General features: G+C 51.7%; 2 protein-coding genes across 2 annotated transcripts; both read right to left on the bottom strand.

The window, feature by feature from the left end:
* Positions 1-1,377: 1,377 nt before the first annotated feature.
* On the bottom strand, positions 1,378-10,600 carry TMEM95 (transmembrane protein 95). The gene is made up of 9 exons (XM_084808122.1): positions 10,413-10,600; positions 7,247-7,404; positions 5,412-5,468; positions 4,547-4,627; positions 4,075-4,095; positions 3,279-3,359; positions 2,697-2,784; positions 2,165-2,259; positions 1,378-1,433 (listed from the first exon to the last, which is right to left on the bottom strand). Exons 1-9 carry the CDS (start codon positions 10,598-10,600, stop codon positions 1,378-1,380), a joined length of 825 nt encoding a protein of 274 aa, XP_084664248.1.
* A 3,908-nt stretch (positions 10,601-14,508) lies between these two features.
* KCTD11 (potassium channel tetramerization domain containing 11) lies at positions 14,509-18,197 on the bottom strand. Its single transcript, XM_084808702.1, has 2 exons — positions 17,028-18,197; positions 14,509-15,059 (listed from the first exon to the last, which is right to left on the bottom strand). The coding sequence occupies exon 1, from the start codon at positions 18,179-18,181 to the stop codon at positions 17,102-17,104; it is 1,080 nt and encodes a 359-aa protein (XP_084664828.1). The 5' UTR covers positions 18,182-18,197; the 3' UTR covers positions 14,509-15,059; positions 17,028-17,101.
* Between the last annotated feature and the right edge of the window lie 4,923 nt (positions 18,198-23,120).

Below are 23,120 nucleotides of genomic sequence, written 5' to 3'. Positions count from 1 at the left end.
GAACCTCTGAGCCTGCCTTGCGTAATCGACGTGGTCAGCTAAGCAAGGCTTTGGCTGCAGATTAAAACAGAGCTCTTCTCAGTTAAGTGCAGCCGCCTGTGATTTTCCCGTCAAGCCTGTGGGACATGTTTGAGCATCTCCCTCCACGCGACTGCTTTGGGGGAGACCGCCTCTGTCTGCTGAAAGATCAGGACCCTGCTCCACGGTACGCAGGCCCAGCGGCGTGACTTTGTGCGCCTGATGAAGCGGACTGGCGCGGAGAAGGAGCGGCGTAGGCCGGAATGGATGCGGGAGCCTTGAAGGCACCACAGGACTCTTCCTTGGTTTTGCTGCAACAGACTGATGCGGCTGCCCCTCGGGGGAGGGAAAGACCCTCCGCCCAGCCTTTATCGTTCATTTAGAACTGAGCCCTGGCATTCAAAGCAGGTTCTGGGCTCAAGTCCTGGCTGATGTTCAAAGCCCAAAGGTATCCCCGCTCCACACACACACACCGCTTGGAGAATCAGGGCTGAACCTTACTATAGCTCAGCCTTCCCCAGCCTGGTGCCCTCCAGATGTGGGGGATGTCAACTCCCATCTTTCCATGTTGACTGGGGATGATGGGGTTATAATCCAACACTCCCGGAGGCTCCAGGTTGGGTATGGTAAGAACACAGGTGCCAAGGGAGAGGGATGTATTCCCCAAAAGGTGTAGAGAAAACAAACTGGTCCATAGACACCCCCTTTGAGTATGTGCAACAGCAAGTTTTTAAAACTGGCAAACTAAGCATTTAATTGGCTGCAGCAATGCTAGCAAACTGTCGCTTGTTCCGTAACTCTCTGTCCCACAGCTACAGCAATGCTTTGCACTCCCCAACATGCAACGTGCCTTTCCACAAGCCCAAGGACAAGTCCGCAAGAGCATGCTTCCATCCTGCCGCGTAGAGCGCTTCAGGGTGTTAGCTGGGCACTCACAGCGGTGGTGACACCTTCAGCTCCGATGGGCTGCACAGCACCATCTTGAGCATGGCTGGCAACACGTGTGCGACAGCCTGTTGTCAGGCATTCCGCTCATTCACAAATCTAACCTTATATGCGCAGCCTGTGGCACATGTTCACACATGCACTTTGCACATTTCCAAATTTGCATTTGCTCAGATATTCCATGTGGAGATGTGCACCTTTTTTCTATTTGCACTTACTTACACACACACACACACACACATATGCTCCTTAGGCACCACCAAACTCAGGGCCTCTTGCAAGCATGCTTCTGAACATTCCTTGCACGTGGGATGCCGTCTGTAGCCAGCCATACTCTTTCATGCCTGTGCTGCACATATTTGCACTCAAACGTTCCCAAGTCTTGAGACCAAAGGAGGAAACTCTTAGGAACGTCTATCCATCCGTCTCTCCCTCCCTATGCTGTTCCAATCCCTGGATGGAGTCGAAATCTGCAAGGACAAAAGGAAAGACGCACTGTCAGGAGAACCAGTTTATGCAACCTGCTTTCACAGAGTGATTCATAGGGGAAGTATGCGGTATGCACAGTGTGTATGGTGGATACAAGTGGTTGGCACTTTGGGTTTCATGAAATAGCCATGCAAACACTCAAGCGTGTCTCCAGTTTATCACAGCTTGCCACAAACCAAATGTGGATTAACCAGGATGAGGATAGGCAAACATTCATGTAAGAGCAGAGCTGTAGCCTTGCTGGATCAGACCAAAGGCCAGGCTAGCGCAACATCCTCTCCCTCCGTCGTGCCAAAGGGAGAGGGAGCAGCAGCCCGTCCACTGTGTCCGTGGCCTGCTGAACTTTGCAACGAAGAGTCTAGGGCCTGAATTTGCTTTTTTCCCTCCTCCCTCCCAGTACCCTTTCCTTTTGTGGCATGTTTTTTAGATTGCGAGCCTGTGGGCAGGGACTGTCTTAAGAATGTCTTTGTACACCGCCTTGGGAGCCTTTTTGGCTCAAGGGTGGGATAAAAGTGCTAAAAATACATAAATAATCCTGCTTCTAGCAGTGGTCAGCCAGATGCCTCTGGGAGGTCAGGACATTTCCAGCAACTGGTATGCAGAGGTAGACTACCACTGGACACAGAGGTTCCATACAGCCATCATGACTAATAACCATTGATAGTGCTCTCCTCCTCCTCCTCCTCCTCCTCCTCCTCCTCCATGAATTCACCTAGGTAAGTCATAACCAATGACATTCGTAAGATCGCGTCGCCACGCCAAAACCTGGCATCTTCACCACATAGCGCCAGCAGCCGTTCCAGCAGGCTGCAGCAGGTGAGGGAGAAGAGATGGGCAGCAGGGACATCCCATTGGCCCGGCTGAAAGACCACCACCCTTTTTTCCTCTTGCCTCCCCATCCCTTCTTCCTTTTGTGTTGTTTCTTTTAGATCACAAGCCTGTGGGCAGGGACGGTCTTGTTTTCACTGACTGCATGGGAGCTGCTCGGGGAGCCCTGTTGGCTGAGGAGCAGGATAAAAATGCTTGTAATAAACACATGAAAATAAATGTTTGAAATGCCGTCATATTAATGGATGCCTGGTTCTCTGTAAACAAACCCAAATGGTCTCCCTTGTCCAACCTGTCTCCCCAAATCCTCCCCCTTTTCCCAGGTGCCCCTGCTCAGTTCCCCCCTCTTCCCACACCTGTGTTCCCAGCGCAACCCCAGGCCCCCAGCCCACCTCTCTCCCGTAAACATCACTTACTCCAGGGCACAGGACACCACGCCCAGGAACAGGCAGGAGCCAGAGATGGAGCTCAGCAGCCGGATGGCTTTTTGCAGGCTGCTGCCACCTGTGGGGTGAGAGGAAAGGGTGGCAGAGGCAGGCGAGCCGGGAAAGAGGGCTTCTGGAAGAGCCCGGCTACTCCTGGGGGGCCAATGTGGGAGAAGAAAAGGAAGAGCAGTGTCTGGGGGTGGGAGCTTACAGGCCAAGTTCGGATCTAGAGACTGCAATAGCTCAACCTTCGGTGGCTAAGAGGAGGAGGAGGGAGGTGTCCCCAGAGACGTGGGAAGGAAATGATAATGGCCAGGAATGAGGGCAAGCGGAGGTACCCAGACCTTGAGCAAGGCGCAGAGGGAGGGAGGTAGAACAGCCAAGCCAGGGAGGGAGGCAAACGGGAACAGCCAGGCCCAGGGGACAAAAGGAGGGCGGGAGGGGAAGGGAGGAACCAGGCCAAGGGCAGGCGGAGGAGGGAGGCGAACGGAAGAGCCAGCAGGGCCAAGGCGGGGGGAGCATGGCCGGGGCCTTGGGGCAGAGGGGCTTGCCATGCGGGGTCACCTCCCTCACCTGGGTAGCAGGCCTTCGGGTCCCAACAGGGCACGTCCACTCGGCGGCAAGTGGAGCAGTTGAACACTGAGGCAGCTCCCTCTGGAAATGAGGAGGGAGGGAGGGAGGGAGAGGGGATGAGGCCTTGGGCGGGCAGCCGAGGAGGGCTCAAGCCCACCTCCTCTCCTGATGGAGGATGGAGGAAGGGGGACCCTGGCTCGGCGCTCGCACACGGCTGGGCAGCAGGCCTCGGCCTGCCTCAGGAGAGCAGAGGGACCGTGCCGGGTCAGACCCAAGACTTCTCCAGCCCAGCGAACTGGCCCCACAGCGGTCAAGCCGATGCCCCCGCGGGAAGCCCCCAGCACCCTTCCGTTTGGGTCCCCCGTAACTGGCGCTGAGACTGCAGGTGGCACGTCGCCGTGACTGGGAGCCACCTAGGGCTGGCTCCTCCAGGGGTGGATCTGAACCCCTTTTAAAGCCCACGTTGGTGGCCTCTCGTGGCAGCTCTCCCAAACCCATCTTGAGCGCGACACCTCCGTTGTGCCAACCAAAAGGTCACCACTGGCCGGGGTATGCCGGGCCCTGGAGGCCCTTTCTCTCTAAACGTGCACAGGATGACCCCTTGATGGACTGGTGGTCTTGATGGACATGAATCTTCTCACGGCCCTTCCTTCCTCCCCCTGGCAGGGCTGTCATAATAACATTTCCCCAGATAACTGGCATGGGTTTAAGAGCGTAATAAAGGAGGGGGCAAAATACTGGATGGGACTGATAATATTGCTCTTTCTGGGGTCCCGTCCCCTTCCCCAGAACTTACGGCAAGCAGGAGGACACAGGACTGTAAGAAAAATAGTAAAAGGGTCATTGCAAGAGACAGGCAGAAAGATGCAAACCGTTTACCACCCTGCCATGAGAAACCTGGAGTCGGCCCTGTATTAATAATTGTGACTGGACCCCAGTATAGCTTGGGAAGGTTTCTGGAGCAAATTATGCTTTAAAAATAAAATAAATGGGGAGCGCTATTTCTTCCTCCACCAAAAAAATGAGATGATACCCATCTCTTTCCATTATGTAAGATCCCCAATGCTCAGTGTCTTCTGTCCCTAATCCTGGATGAGGGAAATAATTCATTCATGAGAGAAATGCACGTTGCATATGCTCAGAGGCATTCTTTTCTTTTTTTTTAAAGGTTACAACTTCCAGGGCTGAGCTATGATTCTGTAGATAAGTACCAGGGCTGAGCCCATGACCAAATAAATCCCTGAGTATCCTTGTATGGTTTGCCATACCTTCTCTGCTCTGCTCTGGCATCTTAACTTCATGAAGCCAATTCCAGTACTTTGGAAAATCAGCAAGGCTTTGGTTTATTTCTGAAAAATGGGAGGACAGCCCTGCTGTTACCACCACTGTCAGTGTCTGAACCTCAGGTCTGGGGGCCCAATCCCATCCGCCTGGGCTCCCCAGAAGGCTGCACCCCCTTCCCCTGCCCCCCCCACCCCCTGACCACCGATTGTTTGGTGGCTTCCTGTCTTTGGTGCAGCTTCCTCCCCATTCTCAAAGGTCTAAATGCCTCTCCTCTTCAGGCTGAGTGACAGGCAGGAAAAGCGCCAGCCTAAAAGATGCTGGTGTTTTTGGCCCTGTCCGTTTTGCCTTCAGCCCTGCCCACCCCAGGAAGGCAGCCCCGAGAGCTTCTCCAAAAGAGAATCAAGCCCTTAGGCTGAAAGAGGTTCCGCACCCCTGTTGCAGGCCAATGCAAAATCCCATTCTTCTCTCCCACCCTAATTTCCCCACGTCCCAGGAGAAGGGCAAGTGGTCATCTCCTAAGACGGTCGGGCAACCTTTTTCCGGTGGAGGGCCACGGTCCTTCAGGGGTAATCTGCTGGGGGCCGCATATCCGTGGTGGGGTGGATCAGATCTAAACGTGGATGGGACCCCCTTTTCTCCCTCTCTTTCTGCCACCCTCTCTCCCTCTCTCTCCCGCCCCAGTCAGCAGGCGAGGGACGGATCGCTCCTCCCAGCAGTCTGGACTGCTTGCTTGCTGAGGGCTTTTGAACCTCGTCTGAAGGCCATATGCAGCCATAAGGCCGCAAGCTGCCCACCCCTGTCCTAAACTCTCCAGAGTCCAAACCACACCAGAGGGGAGCTGGGGCTTACCAATGACCCGAAAGACTCGGTGCGTCTTTTCCAGCAAGAGATCCAGGGACAGCTCATCTGGAGAGACAGAGATGGAAGAGAAAAAAGGAGAGACTGCCTGAGTTGCTACTCTCCCCGTGTTGCGTAGAGGACTGTACACTGGGGAAACTCGGGCTGGAAACACTGCTTAGCCACGGAGCTCACTGGACGACCTTGGGCCAGCCACACCCTTTCCAGCCTGGTCTACCTCGCAGGGTTCTTATTGTGAGGATAAAATGGAGCAAAGCTGTATAACTGTCTCTGACTACCTTGGAAGAGGGGCAAGGGACAAGTGTGATGGTAGAGAAATAACCCTTTGTCCCAGCCTATCTTCTAAAGTGGTGGTGGATGGGAGAACCGAGCATTTGGCCGTGCTGGTAATATCCCACTCGAATCCTAAAGGAGACTGAGATAATATGTGTGAAGTGTTTTGAGCACTTGAGTGGGCTGCTGGCTGGGGCATGCTGGGAGTTGTAGTCCAACACATCTGGAGGACGCCAGGCTGGGAAAGGCTACAGTGTAGTAGAGACCCCCAGAAATTCTATCAGCCCCTCCTGCCCAACTGCATTGCAGAGAACCCAGGAGTCCTGCCTCTGGCCATGCTATATATTCAATTTTATGCCTGCTGAGACCGTGCACATGAAGAGTTCTGAACCCTTAAATGGGCTGTGTAGATGCTAATATTAATGCTGATGACAACAGTCATAATGCAATGGATCCAGAAACAGTCTCTTACAGTAAGAGTAAAAAGGGGGAGCTGCAACAAAATTTTGCAGCGTGGAGTGCTCCTGTTCAGGGTTCCAGCTAGCCAGGCCCTTTCCCAAGACATCCCGTTGCATTCTGCCTCCCAGCTTTCCAGGTTTCCTCTCCCACAGTCAGCCAGCATGCCACCGCCACTGAGAGTGATCGGTCCTCGCTGGGCTATTGTTGTTGTTGTTGTTGTTGTTATTATTATTATTTACATTTCTATACTGCTTCATAGCCAAAGTTCTCTGGGCAGTTTACAAAGATTAAAAACCATGAAGAATACAGTGTACAAAGTTTAAAAACAATTTACATGAAAACACACCCAACATATATCTAAACACAACTTCAAGCAATCAGCCCTAAACAAATCCAGGACCTCATTAAAGCTCATCACGTGCTGCCAAATGCCTGAGAAAAGGGAACAGCCTGAACCCGGTGCCAGCACAGAGATGACAATGTTGGCCCCAGGTGGGTCCTCCCTCTTTGGCTTCCCCTCCAAGAGTGGCCATCTGCCCTACTTTACATGGAACAGTCCTCTCTCAGCACACAGATCACCTGGTCACAGTCTTCCCCACTAGGGTGAGATGTATTGTATTTCTATTTAAGTTATATAGTAATTATCTCTATTTTATCATCTATACATATCAATTAGCACAAGCAAACTGTATGGAAATCGGCATCCTCCTTTCTCCTCTTTTTTAGCCATGCATATGTGGCCACCTTAGAATGAGTTCACTGCTAGGGATGTTGGAGAAGTCTGCAACGGATTCAAATGAGTTCAGATTTCTATGAACCTGACCTACTGATTCCATAGCAGATCAGCCTTTTCCAAGTCGTGCAGACTTTTTTCAGTTTATTGGGGGAATTTGCGCAAATCTGCACTTGTGCGAATGCTCATTAGCACAAGTGGAACAAAAGTACATCCCTTTTAAAAAATCCAATAATGGAACGAATCACTGTTAATGTAATTGATACAAGAATCATTTGGTAATAGTATAGTAACAACAATGATAGGATGGATACAGAATCCATCCTATCCACCCAATCCAGTCCATTCTATTTCTCGCTACCTAAGGCGAACCCCTTGGAGGACTCTCCTCTCCATGGGTATTTGGTGCAGTTTGCCCGGTTGTAGCGTTCTCTGTACTGGGCACAGAGACGGGCAAAGCGGATCTTCAGGTTCTTGAACTGCAGCCCACAGTGGATGCACCCCTCCGTCCCTGGGCACCTGTTGGCCAGAATTAGGAGGAAGAGGGCGGCAGCGGGAGCTGCTGCAGGCAACCAATGTGCAGTCAAGACGACTCCTCGAAATCCTGAAGGGGCCATGGACACGCCACCAGCTATTTAGGGACGGCTGTGGCCCTTGGAACATTCTGGAGCCCCATGTTATTTATTTATTTTGTACCAGGGTTCTCAGCTGTTGCCTTGGCAACCAGTTCTAGAGTACCAGGGATTCTGTTCTTAAAGTAGTAGGGTAACAGAGCCAAACAGAGACGGTTACGTGCAGTGTTTGGAACAATGCAGAAACGAACATTCAAAAATTTTTTTTTTAAAGTGGCAGTGTTGTTTGTTTGCTTTTTTTAGCATGAGAATTTATGATTTTGTTGGTCTTTCCAAAATTTACAAAGAGCCTTATGGCACTTTAAACTAGTAGTCATTAGTTGGGCTACTGGAGTGTCCCAAACATCACACCTAAAAAATAAAGAAGTACATGATATTCATTAAAACTTTTGTTAGGAACAAGGGAATTACAAGGGAATGCCCCTTGTAGGGATCATTGGTGTTTTATGCATAGATCATGTGATATTTGAGGGCTGAGTTAAAAAAAAATACCAATATTGAAACACAAGTCACAAAAGTTGAACGTGGGCTTATCGCTGGAGACCCAAATGGGCCTCAGTGGCTTGGAGCACCTTTCACCATCTATACCCCATTCTATACAGAGACAGCCTGGTGACAGTCATAGAATCGTAGAATAGTAGCGTTGGAAGGGGCCTACAAGGCCATCGAGTCCAACCCCCTGCTCAATGCAGGAATCCAAGTCAGAGCATCCCTGGCAGACGGCTGTCCAGCCTCGTCTTGAATGCCTCCAGTGTGGGAGAGCCCACCGCCTTCCTAGGGAATGGGTTCCATTGTCGTATTGCTCGAACAGTCTGGAAGTTTCTCCTGATGTTCAGCCGGAATCTGGCTTCCTGTAACTTGAGCCCATTGTTCCGTGTCCTGCACTCTGGGATGATCGAGAAGAGATCCTGGCCTTCCTCTCTGTGACAACCTTTCAAGGACGTGAAGACTTGAAAGTCATCTATGCCCTGGTAACCTCTATGGCTGGCTGAGGCATACTGGGAGTTGTAGGACTTTTTTCTGTCTAAACATGCATAGGATTATGCCCTTAGATACCCTTATTCCTCCCACATGCACATGCACAAATTTTAGGTGAGGGAGGCCTGGGAAGAAATGCACTCTGCACATGCTTAGTTCCAGTTATTTCACATGTTCTTCTAGAACGGAGGCATGTTGATGAAAGGAGGAGCTGAGGGTAAGGCCTGGCTCAGATGCAGCCCAGCTGATGGGTCGGTTCAAACCCAGTTATGGAGTGTGGCCCAAATCCACACACACACACACACACACACACCCCTTCCGGCTTGTTTCCATGGCTGTCCTTGATGACAACAGAAAGGAGTGGAGGTGCTGGAGCCAAAGGTCAACATGCCGTATGTGTGTGAGAGCAAGAGCAAGAGTGAGCAAGAATGAGAGCACATGACTGTGATAAACAGTCTGCATGTGTATACACTGTGTCGGAGACAGAGAGAAACAAAAAGCTCCAAAGAGAAGGGTTAGTCACGCCAAAACTAGAATTTAGGCTGTGAATCTTGTTGTACTAATGCCAGGCCTCCACCGTAGGGTACATGAATCACCAAGAAGGGAGTGTCTGTAAGCATGTACGGATTTATTAATTGTACTATTTATATAAAAAATTATACCCCACCTTTCTAACTCACATGTGTTGCATAAGGCAGCTTATATCAATTGAAATCCTTGTATAAAAATATAAGCAACAATGTCAGCAATATCACAGTAACAAATCAGAAGTATAGCAGCAATATCAACAAACCTGACAAGGGCAGGCACATCGGATAGAACACAAGTTTCCCGTTAAAATTGACTCAGTCCACAAAAGCCCGTTGCAATTCTTTCAAAAAAAAGTTTTCACAAGATGGTGAAAGACAATCAAAGCTAGTGTCATCCAAACCTCATGGCCAAGATGTTCCAGAATGCTGGGGCAGCCACCAAGAAGACCGTGCTTCTTCTCCCAACCAACCATACTTCCATCACAGGTGGGAGAGAGTGAAGGGCTGACTCACTTAATCGCAAGGCAGTAGTGCAACCTGGCTAAAACCAGCCCCCCCCCCCAATTGGGTGGGGATATATTCTCCTTCTACAACAAAATGGTGCTCATTCCCAAGTCAATGTATTTCTCATCAGGGCAGCAGAAGCAAACTCCATTTTATTCCCAGTCATGTGGCACTATGACTGAAGTGAGGGTGCTAAGATGGTGCGACGATTGACTTGCGTTTAGAATGCACAGCGGCTCAGCGTGTTTCTTTTTAAAGAAAAAAACAGGGTTTATTGAATTACTGCATTTTTATCCTGCTTTTTCAGAAAAGTATTGTCTCATGTCAATAAAAAAGAGAGAGGGGCCCTGCCATCCGGCTTACGAACTAAAATGGCAAGACACGCAAGGCAAGGGGAGTGGAGGGAAACGGGCGAGGAGGGTGAACCGCTCCTCAAGGCCGGAGCAAGGTGATGAGCCGTGAGCGGGCACTGGAAGGCCCAACGAGCCAGGCCGATCTTCCCTTGCCGGTGTTTTTGCTGGAATCACAGTTGGTGGCTATTTGGCTGATGGACGGTGGCCCCTTCCCAGTGGCATCTCCAGGTTTTGGGGGCCCCTTGGGCAAGTCACCCCCAACAGGCCCCCTCCCTCAGGGAGTCTGCCATGGTCACCAGCTCCTCCTCCTCCCCCTCATTGCTCTGGCTTGCTAGCCTGGCAGGCAGAGAGCCAGGGAGCCCAGCAGCTGCAGCCTCTTCTGCTCCCTGCCCAGCGCAGCCTGGGCCGGAGCGAGAGGCAGGGGGCGAGCAGGCGGCAATGGGAAGAGGAGGAGGAGCAAGTCCAGGGGGCTCTTGCCAGGGGCCCGCGGCTGGGCTGTGGGCCCTTAGCAGGTCCCCAGCCAGGCTGACCGTTGGCGCTGGCTGTGCTTCTTTCCACTTCCTTCTGCAGCCCCGGGGCTCCAGGCCGTTGGAGCCAAGGGTTCTTTCTGAGAAGCAGGCCCCGTGCAACCGCTCCTTCTCTGGCTAATGAATGGGCCATGTTGGTTTCCCCCTTGACATGATGTTGTTCCTGAGAAGCAAGGGGGCAGCTTCCCCATGCACCTAAGTCCCCTGGCTGATGGCAGAAGCCACCCGGTTCACACATAACAACAACCCAGTGTATGGGTTGTTATTGAATCATGGGTTGTTGTTACGTGCAAACCCCACACTACAGTTTAACTGTAGGTTGTTAACCACAAACAATCCAGGAAGAGAACCCATGGTTTGTTGTGGGGTTGTGAAGTCTGGGTCATTTGTGGTTAGCTGCCCAGAGTTAAACCATAGTGCGGGGTTCACACTTAATGACAACCCACGATTGAGCAACAACCCACGATCGAACGGCAGCCCATACTCAACCCGTACTCTGGGTTATCGTTACGTGGGAACCAGGCAAAGCGTGCTTCCCTTCCTCTCTCCAGTCCCAGGGCAACTGTCAGTTGGAGCTGAGTGTTTATTCTGGCAGGGAGGGGAAGTGAGCTCCCTGCAAACGTTTTTATTTTGGCAACAGTGTTTATTTTCTCTAACATCTGGAATGTAGGAGCAGCCGGAATGAATGGAATGGCAGTTTGGAGCAGAGGAAGAAGAGAAATATTCATTGTGAGCTTCTCAGCTGAAGATATACACACAGTCATCCAAAGGGCTTCCCATAAGACTGTGAAGTCCAGGGTCTAAAATTCCCTAGCTTCAGCACTGCATCCAGTCCCACCTCAGTAAACACACCCAGCCCACACAGGACATGATGAAGGGAGGCCAGCACCATGGTGCATCTCGCCCGACACATGGAGCTCAAATTAAAATGCACTAGCGTCTTAGGGCTGCTTTCAAATAGTCCAGTATGTAACCAGCGCCTGTTATGGAGTGCTCTTGTTGTGTCCTCACTAAAAACCTTGGGTGCACCAGAGGGGCGCGGAAGGAAACATGCAGTCGTGTGCAGCGCACATTTCTGTGGCGTGTGTGTGGCAAGGGAGAGAGATGCGTGGGCGGTTTGTGTGCTAACAGGTTTAGCAGGTACACAACAGCGCAGGCCTCTGATACGGACCTGTAAATCAGCCTTCCCCAACCAGGCGCCATCCAGATGTGTTGGACTACAACTCCCAGAGCTGGCTGGGGGATTCTGGGAGTTGTAATCCAACACATCTGGACAACACCAGGTTGGGAAAAGCTGCTGTAAATCATTCTAATGTAAGGTCCATTTGTGCTTGGGCCGGGGGCGGGGGGGCAGCGTTTCGCCCCCTGCTGGTCGGTTTGCAGGACTGTGAATCATTTGGAGACTAGAATGTGTGACCTCATGAGAGCCTTACTGGAAATGATCAAACCCAGTTTTCCGTTCCCAGCCAGGGCCAGCTAAATGCCTCCAGGAAGCTCACCAGCAGGGCTTGACGGTAACAGCTGAGGGTGTACAAACTGCCTGGGTCTGTATAAGCCCAGACTGGAATTCTAAATAAGCAGCATATATCACAGAATCAAACATGACAAGGTACCTCAAAGGTAATCTATTCCAGCCCCTTGAAGATGAGAAAATACAGTGCTACAATATCCCTAATAGGTGGCCCTCCAACCTCTTAGAAACCTCTAACAAAGGAAAGTCCACCACCTTCTAAGGCAGCCTGTTCCACTATTTCTTTATTACATTTTTAAAATCCTCTGAGCATTGTACAGATCAAAGCACAATAAAAGCCACAATTAAAAACCAGCACAGATCAAATGTCCAACACACACACACACTAGCACAACGCCGATAAATAATACATCATAGACTCCAAAAGCTAAAACAGCCAACAGGAGCAGGGTTTAAACACACACACACACACACACACCCAGAGGTAGTAAAATGCAGATCTTAAAAAGCTTTGGAGAACAGGCAAGTCTTAGCCTGGCACTGAAATCATAACAGTGTGGGTATCAGCAAGCTTCCCTTGGGAGAACATTCTGGAGCTGGGGTGCCACCAGTGAAAAGGCCCTCTCTCTGGTTGCCCCGCTCCGAGCCTCAGAACTTGAAGAAGGGCTTCTGCGGAAGACCTTAAAATACAGGCAGGCACATATGGGAGGAAGTGTTCTTTTGGGTCCCAAGCTATGTAGAACTTCGTAAGTCAAAACCAGCCCTTTGAACTGGGCCAGAAACGAACTGGGAGCCGTGCAGGCAAGGAAGGCTGGCTTGTAATATGAGCCTAGCACCTGGCCCCAGTCAGACTTCTCGGTGCCGCCCTTTGCACTAGCTGATGTCCACAGCCTCTTCAAAGGCAGCCCCACATGCAGCGCATTACAGCAGTCCAAACGGCAGCTTGCCAACCTGGGCTGTTGCAGCCAGGCCATCCACCTGCAGACAGGGGCATGGGTGGGATGCCAGCTGAAGCTGGCGAAAGGTGCTCCGCACCACCGAGGCCACCTGGGCCTCTAGTGACGATGCTGGGTCCACGAGCCTCCCCCAAGCGGTGGCGCTCGTTCTTCAGGGGAGAGCAACTCTTGAACAGACTGAGCAGTCATGATATGTTTTTGACAGGTTCCTTTATGGATCAATAACTAGTTAAGAATGGAAGCAGAGGGTAGGAATAAAGGGAGTTCTCAGAATGGATGGATGTAAACAGTGGGGTCCCACAAGGATCTGGATTGGGAGTCACAGGTGCCTTTGCTTTACTCATCTGTGATCTGGAGTTCAGGGTGAGCAGCAAAGGAGCCAAATTTGTGGAAGATACCATATTATTCAGGACAGTGAAAACCATAATGAATTGCAAAGACCTTCCAAAGGATTCCTCCAAAATGGGTGAATGAGCAATTAAAAGTGGTTCAGTGTAAGTAAAGGTGAAGTGATGCACTTTGGGGCAAAACTGAATCTGAACAAACCTTTTCCACTAAAGAGTTTTAAGGCTACAGTGCTCTGTGCCATTATCCCAACATAACTCTCATTGCACCCAGCGGGGCTTGAAATAGATGGCCTGTGCGATAGAAGGGTGCGTTGGTATGTTTAAATACATGCATTTCTGTGCATGAGAAGAATGGGGTGAAAGAGGCAAATATTCTCACCCACTTTAACCTCCAAAGAGGTGGCTGAGTTAGTCTGCTGCAGCCATCAGCGTGTGGAGGCACCTTAAAGGCTAACAAATGCATTAGGGTGCTAACCCACAGAAGCTTATGCCACAATAAACTTGTGAGTCTTTCAGGTAGGGGCGTTTCATCTCTTTCAGATTCAGCCCAAGGGGTGAATTTCATTTTGGAGATGCTCTCAGTGGCGCTTGGGGCTGAGGCAAAAGGTAGCAGGGCCAAAAATACTGGCACATGTTAGCTTACAGCTCTTCCTGCCCGTCACTACGCTTCCAGAGCGGCAGTTCAGCTTTTTAGAAGCGGGAGGGAGAACGTGCAGCAGCCAGGAAGCCACCAAATGATCCACGGCTCAGGGAAAGGGGCATGCGCCCCCTAGCAAACCCCAGAGGGCCAGAGCAAAAGTCCAGTACACACAAGTGTCCAGCACCCTGGGTGGGCTGGATTCGGTCCAAGGCCTTGATGTTCAGCACCCCTGCTTTAGGGCGCCACAGCACTCTTCTCTTCACTTTAACCTTACCCTAAGTTTCCTGGACGGATGGGCTGCGGCATGTGTGCACAGATGTGCTTATGGGCTACATGCCCTTGGGTGTCAGCATGGTCCCTACTTCTCTACACCCCCACAAACAAACACATTTCGTTGCAGCCACCCCCACAGCAAGCCAGCTGCGAATGATGGGGGTTGCAGTCCAACACATCTCAAGAGCACCACGTTGGGGAAGGCTGTTCTAGAGAATTGTCAAATGTTTCTCCACTGAGATATGCTGATGGGCTTTTAATATCTGAAATACAAACAGGAATCCAGGCTGTAGAACAGCGGCCTCTGTGAACATCACAGCCACTCACAGAGGGAACCACCCCGGTCACCCAGTCTGTGCAGCAAACTTGGAGGCGAGACACATAAAAAAGGAGGACGTGCATCAACCAGAGGACTGAGAAAATCCTTTTTATTATATTATATTATATATTATTAATGAAGGTGCAGTGTTCATTGCAAAATTAAATCAGTTTGGAATTGGTTTGGTCATCATGGCTTCCCCCTCAAAAAATCCATGGCAGTTTTGCGAGCACTCAGAAAAAGCCGCTGTTTAGCAATCCCTCGGAAATACCGTGCCCAGGATTTCCAAGTTGCAGAGGCACATGGTTGTTAAGTCATAGGTTTACAATGTAGCTTTTACGTTGGAGGAGACCCATGGAAGTCAATTGAACTGCTCTCAGTGAGGAGGATTACAAGTTTCTGCTTGTATGGACATGCCCACAGGTAACCAATAGCTCCAATTATGCCTCTTTACCCCGTATCCACATAAGGGTTTTCCCCCGCTGCTGTACACTTGGACTTCCTCTGCAATCCATTTGCCCCATTACAGGGTTTTGCATTGATGCAGTTTGAGGTAGAAGTTTGGTGTCTGTGGTGGGGAGGAAATCCCATAACTCAGCTCAGCTGCCACATCTGGAGGCCGAAAGCACAGGAGACTTGCCAACCTGAAAGAGGGAAGAAGAAGAAGGAAGAGGGGAAAATGGGAGACAGAAAGAGACTGTGAGCCCCATAACAAAGACCTGCATTCTAGCAAGCCAAGCCCTGGAAGAACAATGGCTTATTTGTCATCGCAGAAGGGCAGAGATAACCGCCCCGCCTGCCATCTGGTCTCTCCGCTCTGCCGTGTACCACTCACCACCCACCTCCAATTTCCAACGTAGGCAGAACAGCAAGAATTCCTCCGCATTCCCTTGAGCATAAGGGCACCCACTTCTTGGAGAAAAACACTCCAGAACAGCCAACCCCAACCTGGTGCCTTCCAGATGTGTTGGACTACAACTCCCATCATTCCCAGCCAGCATGGGCATCCGTTGGAGAAGGCTATTCCAGAATAACCATGTCATCCATATCCTGGGTTTGGGAATTCCGGAACCTTTCCTTTCTGTATGCAATTCCTGTATTCTCAGGGAGGCTGTGCTAGTCTGCAGACACTGGCCCCAAATCTGGAAATGGGTTTTGTCTCCCATCCCCAGCAATGGGCCCTGGGACCCTGGCCGCCACCCAGCAATGCCAGCCGCTAACCCTAACCTGTCCCCTTCAAGGGTGAAGACCAGGGCATGTTGCACAACGCCTGGAGGGTGGTGTCATGTTGGATCTCTGACTGTCATAGTTGCTGAAAACTGTGGGTACCACACCTTGATTAAAAATTTGTTTGGCCAGCTGGGGGCAAGATTTTGATTCTCTTGGCTCTGGATTGCCCCCCCCATTAGACCACACTCCCCCTTTCTGGAGTTGCTGCTCAGAACCTGCTTCTCCCCCATCACCGCAAAACCAGGCTGTATCCAGTGTTAATCCTACTTAAAGCAACCTCACTGAAATGAATGGGACTTGTTAGACTAGCAATGGATACGACCCACTGATCCTTTTTCAGGAGGGACCCAAAATCCTGTCATCTAACGTTTTCCATTGGGGGGGGATCACTACTCAACCAGATGGGGAGAATTCTGTATACCAGGTTCCATCGCCCAGACACCACCCTCTTCCCTTGCAGCTAAATTCACCACAAAACCAGCTCTTCGTGTGGTGGGAGGGGCCATTGTCATGACACCTCTCCTACAAAGGGTTTGGGACAACTTAATCCACTGTGGTTGCGGTGACATCCAGACCTCAGCAGCATTTCAGCGTCTCCACTGTGACTTACGGGGTGGCCTTGACCAAGCCTCTTTTTCGCCAGTCTTTCCCCCCACTTGATTATAGTGCACAGGGTGGACATAGTCGCAGCAGCTGAGAAATGTGGTTGCTCCCTGAAACGTGGAAACATGTCCCCTGCTTTGAGGGTAGACTGCCTCGCAAGGGCCATCTTTTCATGAAGGGTAAAAATATTTTAAGACACCACGGAATACTCAAAAGTAGAGAAATTATCCATAAGTGTTAGCAACGGTGGATATTTTCAGAGCTGGTGTGGTGTAGTGGTTTACAGTGTCGGACTGGGACTTGGGAGGGCCCAGTTCTTGTCCCCCCTTGTCCATGAAGTTCATTGGGTGACTTTGGGCCAGTCACTGACTCTCAGTGAAACCTACCTCACAGGGTTGTTATGAGGATAAGCCACCATGGGTTCCTTGCAAGAGAAAAAAAGATGGGATATGAATGTAACAATATTTCAACTGCAAAGTTTAGACCAGCCTTCCCCAACTTGGCACCCTCCGGATGCATTGGACTAAAACTCCCATGGCTGGTGGGGGATTATGGGAGTCGCAGTCCAACACACCTGGAGGATCACAGGTCAGGGAATGCTGGTTTAGCATGTGAATCATCTTTAATCCTTTCAACTTGCCATCACTTGTGAGTATGGGAGGAGATACCACTTCTAAATTCAGACAAAAATCTTAACTCACTGGTTGGGGACTGAATAAAGATTACGGAGCCATCACAGACCATCGTGTTCCATCATGTACCCCTTACAACCTCCTTACCAACTCTGTTTTCCTTTCGGATGGTGTCGATCACCACAGCATGCCACTCCACCTCTGCTATTGAGGTGAAACGTTCAATGCCGGACGAACCGCAACGAGCGGGCGTTCAGAATATCTGCCGGGTCGGGGAAGACCGAATCCACACGGAAGCCATGTGCCAAGGCCACCTTCAGCACCTCTTCCAGGAACTCATTGGCTGTTCTGATCTCCCTCCTGCCCACACTCAGCGAATGCAGCTTCTGCTTGGCATATTCTGTTGTGGGAAGCTCTGCCGGGCATGGGGCCCACTCCAGGCAAAGGTGGTGGCACATTGCGGTGCCCACGGGGGATATTTCCAAAGAGTTGTCCAGTGTCTCTTCATCCGTTTCTGCATCTTCATCAGTGGAATCGCCTGGGTAGATTCTCAAATCGCCATTGGTCCTTGAACCGTCCAATCGCCTCTTCCATCCCCTTCCCTCCGCTCTATCGGTGGTGATGGAATTCCAGGGGGAGCTATTTCGAGGTTCTCTTGCCGTGGCGTTTGAATCGCCCGATAGGTCAAGGCAGCTCAGAGATTCTGCTTCTCTCTGAGACTGGCCCATGCCCTTCCCAGAATGCCCCTCTCCCAAGCCACCGTTTGTGCATTCTGAGCAGCTCAGGCGTCTTCGCAACAGGGCAAGGAAGTGCCTGTCTGTGCAGAAGACGTTGGCCGTGAAGATCTGAAGGGAGCAAGTGCTGAGCTCGTAGTTCTGCGGCCCCCGGCGCACGTTGAAGTGCAACAGGCGCTTGTGTAAATCCACATCGGCGTGAAGCACCGCACTGCTTCTCTGGTGCCATCGCTCTGCCGCCACCCGCCGGAGCTCCTCCAGAAGGGGACGGATCTGATAGAAGTCCGCTTCGGCCTGCAGGAGAGAGAGTTCGGCATAGCCTTCTGGCAGGTCCAGCCGCCCAAATCGGAGGAAGTTGAGGATGTGGCGGAATGCTTTGCCGTCGCGGTCGATGAAGTAGTTCCCACAGCTGTCCATGAGGGCCGGCTGAGGGCCACGGAACATGGTCCCCAGCATGGAGTCTGGAAAGCGGGTCAGCGTTTCCAGCGTTGTGCTGTAAAGTTTCCCGCCAACATTCAAGGTAATCAGTCCACCAGCCCGCCCCAGAGTCTCACAGGTATCTGGCATCGTTGCAGAGCAGGACTGTCACCTGTTCCAAGAAAGAGGTGTGGATTAGTTGCATGCTTTTGCAGCTGTCAGCACAAACGCTGTGAAGCAAGAAATACATAGCTGAATAATGCATGTGTGTGTCATAGGAAGCCGTTCCTCAGAGAGGTATTCTCTCCTTTGTGTGTGTGTGTGTGTGTGTGTGTGTGTGTTGGGCAGGGGTGTTTGCCTCTTAGAAGATGGTGCTTGCTGGCTGGCTGCAGTTTTTATAAGCACTTCCCTACAAAATAATTGACATTGTTAACAAAAAGGAATGCAACCTGATTTATTCAGTTAATGTTTTTTAAAAAAGAAAGTAATCTAACCAGTTAATTCTAAATGTTTGTTATTTTTATTTAAAGTGTAGTTAGCTTGCTTCTCAGCCAAAAAGGCCCGTGGAGAGGCTTTGATGCCATCTGTAAAACAAGACAGTCCCTGCCCTCAGGCTTACAATCTCGAAAAGACACGACATGCAAGGGAAAAGGGACGGGAAGGGAAGAGGAAAAAAACACAACAGGAAGTCTTTCAGCAGGGCAGGGGGAAGAGCCCCCCACCTGCTTCCTTCCTTATCTGCCTCTGTACAGCATCCATGGTGCAGCCCTACAGAAGAAAGCCTTTTTCAGTCCCTCCACCTTGAAGATGGGGACGGTCGGGGGGGGGGGGGAGGAAAGTGACGAATCAGCCTTCCAACAGAAAAATACAGAGGTACCCTAGGATCAGAATGCCTGAATCAATTGGGACAGAGAACTATGGGTGTGCCTTCTGTTTGGGGTTTGTGGGAGGAGAGAGAAAGAGACAGAACAGGGCGCTCTTGGCGGGGTGGGGGTGGAAGAGTCCAAACCCGATCTATTTGGGTGTGAGAGAGGGGCCAGGTTTGATCTGTCTGTCCTCAAGATTTGTATCCCGCCTCTACAAAAAATATCCAAGGGGCACAATAAAACCATCTTCAAGACAACAAGAAAAACAATAAATCAGTGAGAAGAGTGGGGGGGAAAGCAGAAGGTTGGTTTGCCAGGGCAGCCTTCAACAGGCCCCCCAGATGTGTTGGACTACAACTCCCATCACCCCCAGCCAGCAGCTGCCAGCAGCAGCTCCAACACATCCGGGGGGGGGGCGCCAGGTCGGCGAAGGCTGCCCTGGCACAGTCTTGCTGTAGCATGAAAAGTCACGGATGGCTGACCCTGAGTTCGAATCCAGAAGAATGCCAAGTTCCACCGGGGGCGGGCGGGGGGCTCCTCTGGTGGGCTCCTGTCCTGGGTAGTTCGGGGGCCGCACTGGACAGCGGGATGAGGGAAGGACCCGATCCCCAAGGCAGACAGGAAAGGAGGGGGCGCCCGGAGGGGCTCACCCTACCTGGAGCAAAGGCGAGGCTAGCCGGGCGCCCGTCGGCGAGGTCCCCGGGCGGCTCCTCCCTCCCGATGCCGGCGCAGGAAGTCAAGCGCAGCTCCACACGGCTCAGCTTATCCCGGCGCCGGCCGCCCTTTATAGGGGAGGGACCGCCGGGGGCGGGCAGGAGCCGCTCTCCGCCCCCCCTCCCGAACCCTGCCCGGAAAGGAAGGGGACTCAGGCGCCAGGGCCGCGGCTCGCTTCTCTCCCCCCCGCCCCCAGCAGGCTAGGAGGGCCCAGGAGTCCGGGCACTTACTACCCCTCCCCTCACCGCACAGTGCCTCGCTGTCCTTTTTGAGGGGGGAGGAGGGAACCCAGGCGTCCTGGCACCCAGCAACCCCCTAGCCCCCCCCGATCCCTCCTCTTGCAAAAATTGACAGGATCCCCCCTGCACCCATTCCATGCTCTGACCCCTCCCACAGGGTTGAAAATAATAAAAACCAGCTTCCAGTTGCCCCCCTTCCGCAGACCTAGCCCCCACCTCCTCTAAGCATAACTTCGCACCCCTCCCTCTCTAACTCACCAGCTCCCGCCCTCCACTCCCAGCCACCCCTTCCAGCCGGAGTTCAGTGCCAGACATGCAACCAAATGATGAGCCAGACGGTACCTCTGCACATGTGCAGAGTGTCTTTCCGGGAACCTCTGAGTCAAGCACCTGGCCAGAACTTGTGCCCTCCAGATGTGTGAGAGTACAACTCCCATTATCTCCAGCCCATCTGGGGTGATGGAGGCTGTAGTCTGACCGCAGGAGGGCACCAGGGCATGAAGGAAGGGCCGGCAGGTCGGCAGATGTGGTTTCCCGGTGAGTTTGAACCCCGGTACCTCTCATGTTAGAAGCAAGGCGAGGGGACGGCAGCGGGTGCGGGCGCACGCGTGGATCTTTGCGCCCCCCAGCTTCTGCAGCCGAGTATCACGAGGCACCGGCAGCCGCGTAGCGCCAGTTCAAAAGCGCGGGGCCCCCCGTGAGTCCCGGCGACGCCCCCGTGCAGCCTCGCAAGACGTGCCGCCTCCAACCGGGATCCAAAAACGGGGCGGCTGAGAGGAAGGCAGGGGGATTTCAATTGGACCTCTGAGAAACAATGCAGGGATGTTAAAATCTTTTTCACCCGCTCACGCACTCAAACACAAACGTTGTAGGTTTTCAGAATATGGTCCTCTCTGGAAGCTTCACCCTCTCGACTCAGCCCTCATGGACAGATCCCTCCTCATTTAAACAGCCCCCTTGCGCACTGCCTTAGCGCCCCAACATTGCCCATTAGCCTGCCCTAAGCTCCTTCATTATATCTCCCCCCTCCCCCTCCAACAGAAACGCCCACACACCCAGCTGGATTGAACCACACGCACGCACGCGCGCGCACACACACACACACACACACACTGGTGTAGTGGCACATTTGGAATGCAGGAACTCATTGTGACAGTCTCCAAGGGCAGTCTAAAAATTTCAGGCCGCTGTGTCGATCCGTATCAACAAATCAGTTCTAGGCATTTTCATCTCCACCAGGAGCCCGTCTTTGGTAAAGTGAATAGGCCTCAACTGCCCATTCCCGACCAAGTCATCCCAAATACTTTGCATTCCAACATGGAACAATATGCTGTTGCTTGGAAAAATCATTCCCCCCACAGCTACAGTGAGGATCACAGCTACGCTCAGAGGGAACAGGGAATTCTGAGGGGGTGGCAGATGACATCAGAGCCCCTGCTGATGAAAAAGTGCCAGGGCTGCGTCCCTGTGAGCCCCGCCTCCCCTACACCACTGGGCACCAGAAGGTCTCGCAATTCAACCCCTTTCTGTAACACAGAATTGTCTCTCTCAGCAACATACGATGTCCTAAGAAGATAAACAGCAGCGGCAGCAACAGCACAGTCCCAGAAGCCAGCAATCTAAAACGCACCAGATAAAGGGAAAACCAGACCTCTCTTGAGGGTGAAATCCAGTAGGACGGAGTCCAGTCATGTTCCACATTCTCTGAATATTTTGTATTACATCAGTTTGAAAACCCAGAATATGCCATCCTTCCCCGACCTGGTGCCCTTGAAGTGGTTTGGACTACCATACCATAGGTGGCTGGGGATTCTGGGAATGGTAGTCCAAACCATCTGGAGAGCACCAGGTTGGGCAAGGATGGTTCACTAATTTTCTGCATACCCAAGAGAAGCAGCTTCAGAAATGAATAAGGGATTTTGAGCCCAGGGCCTGTTGGCTAGAAAAATACCTGCTCACCTCGGGAGGCAAACCAGAATGTTTCATTTTCATGCAACTGGGATGAAGAGGAAGGAGACTGGGCATCTACATGCCAGAGGCTGCCATCCCATGCAAACATAGTACAGCCCACTGAAGACAGCGGGACTGACTTCTGAGTAAACATGTGCCAGATTACGCTGCGTATCCATCCAAATTCAAGGCAATTTTAACTGTCCTCAATAGTCGATTTCTCTGCAAAATGGGTCCGTTCATCTTCAGGCAGCTGGTAGCCATTCTGTCTTTCTCCACTGACTTCTATAACCGAAGGCCTCTTCCCTAGGTATGATCAGTGCTGGGCATCTTCCCCAATTCCAGGCAAAGGCAGGCATGCGGCGTTATGGTGGCATTCCACCATCCAAGGATCTCAGCTTCTGTGTTTTGAACAGCCAAGTTTCTACCTCTCATAGGCACAAAGGATTGGCCACATCCTCTCAACCCTATGCTTGATAAAGAGGAGTTGAAGGAGAAGGGCTGGGGGGGGGGGCAGATAGACTTCCCAGTGGCCTCAATCCTTTCTCCCACCTCTTCCCATATCTGGTTTTGTGTAGGCATCTTCCACATCCACTGATGCAGCGAGGTAATTTTAGACCCTGGACTTCATGGTTGAATGGGGTGGCGGGGGGGGGGGGGCTTTAGATGGCCACATGTATGTGAAGCACACAGCTATCTTTTCTTGTCCCCCTGCAACTGGCATTCCATGCTTTAGAACTGATCCGACTTTCCTCATATGTTAGAAAAACGACAGAACTGTTTGCCAACCCTGGTTTCTTTAAAAAACAAACAAACCCTGAGCATGTGTAGTTTTGCATTTTAAGTTCCCTGAAATCATGGCACCATCGTGACTGCAGAAAGAACATGGCACTGGCATCTGCTGCCCTGCTGCCCTCCTCCCCTCTCGCCGTGGTCATTTGGGCCCCCGCCCCCCGGGCTGTGGGTCCCTGGACTTTGGCGCCAGGGTCGAGCCCTCGCTGCACCACTCTCCAGATCACCTGATCTGGGTTGTTGTGGTTTGTATTTTTTTAAACTGGGGATGCCAAGAACTTCCACTTGCCAAGCAGCTGCTCTACCCTGAGTGATGGCCGCTTGCTTAGTGTGCAACCTGCCCAGGGTATTTTCATATCCCACACTCCATCCGCCTCCTCCTACGTGCCCTTTTCTGCAAACTCCATCGAAACTGGGGGCTGGCAAAATTGCAAAAGGTGCCTCATTCGGCTGCATCTCCACCTCCTCCTGCCAAGCCAACATTCCACTCTTGTAGTTGCAATTAAACTCATGAGCTAATTAGTCACT

The sequence above is a fragment of the Heloderma suspectum genome, chromosome 6, assembly GCF_057233095.1.
Source record: "Heloderma suspectum isolate Gila_16-S chromosome 6, 16-S_ref, whole genome shotgun sequence".
NCBI lineage: Eukaryota > Metazoa > Chordata > Lepidosauria > Squamata > Helodermatidae > Heloderma > Heloderma suspectum.
The sequence above is the reverse complement of the archived record's forward strand: the minus strand, read 5'-3'. Positions and strand labels throughout refer to the sequence as shown.

What these genes read in the sequence shown, in the direction of transcription:
- TMEM95 (XM_084808122.1), bottom strand. Translation starts at nt 10,600, where the DNA reads ATGGGGAAGCTGCCCCCTTGCTTCTCAGGAACAACATCATGTCAAGGG. An exon ending in AAGCACAGCCAGCGCCAACG is followed by an intron (nt 7,405 to 10,412) that starts GTCAGCCTGGCT and finishes TCTGGCCAACAG; the next exon opens with GTGCCCAGGGACGGAGGGGT. An exon ending in GTGGTGTCCTGTGCCCTGGA is followed by an intron (nt 2,260 to 2,696) that starts GTAAGTGATGTT and finishes CACCTGCTGCAG; the next exon opens with CCTGCTGGAACGGCTGCTGG.
- KCTD11 (XM_084808702.1), bottom strand. Translation starts at nt 18,181, where the DNA reads ATGCCAGATACCTGTGAGACTCTGGGGCGGGCTGGTGGACTGATTACC.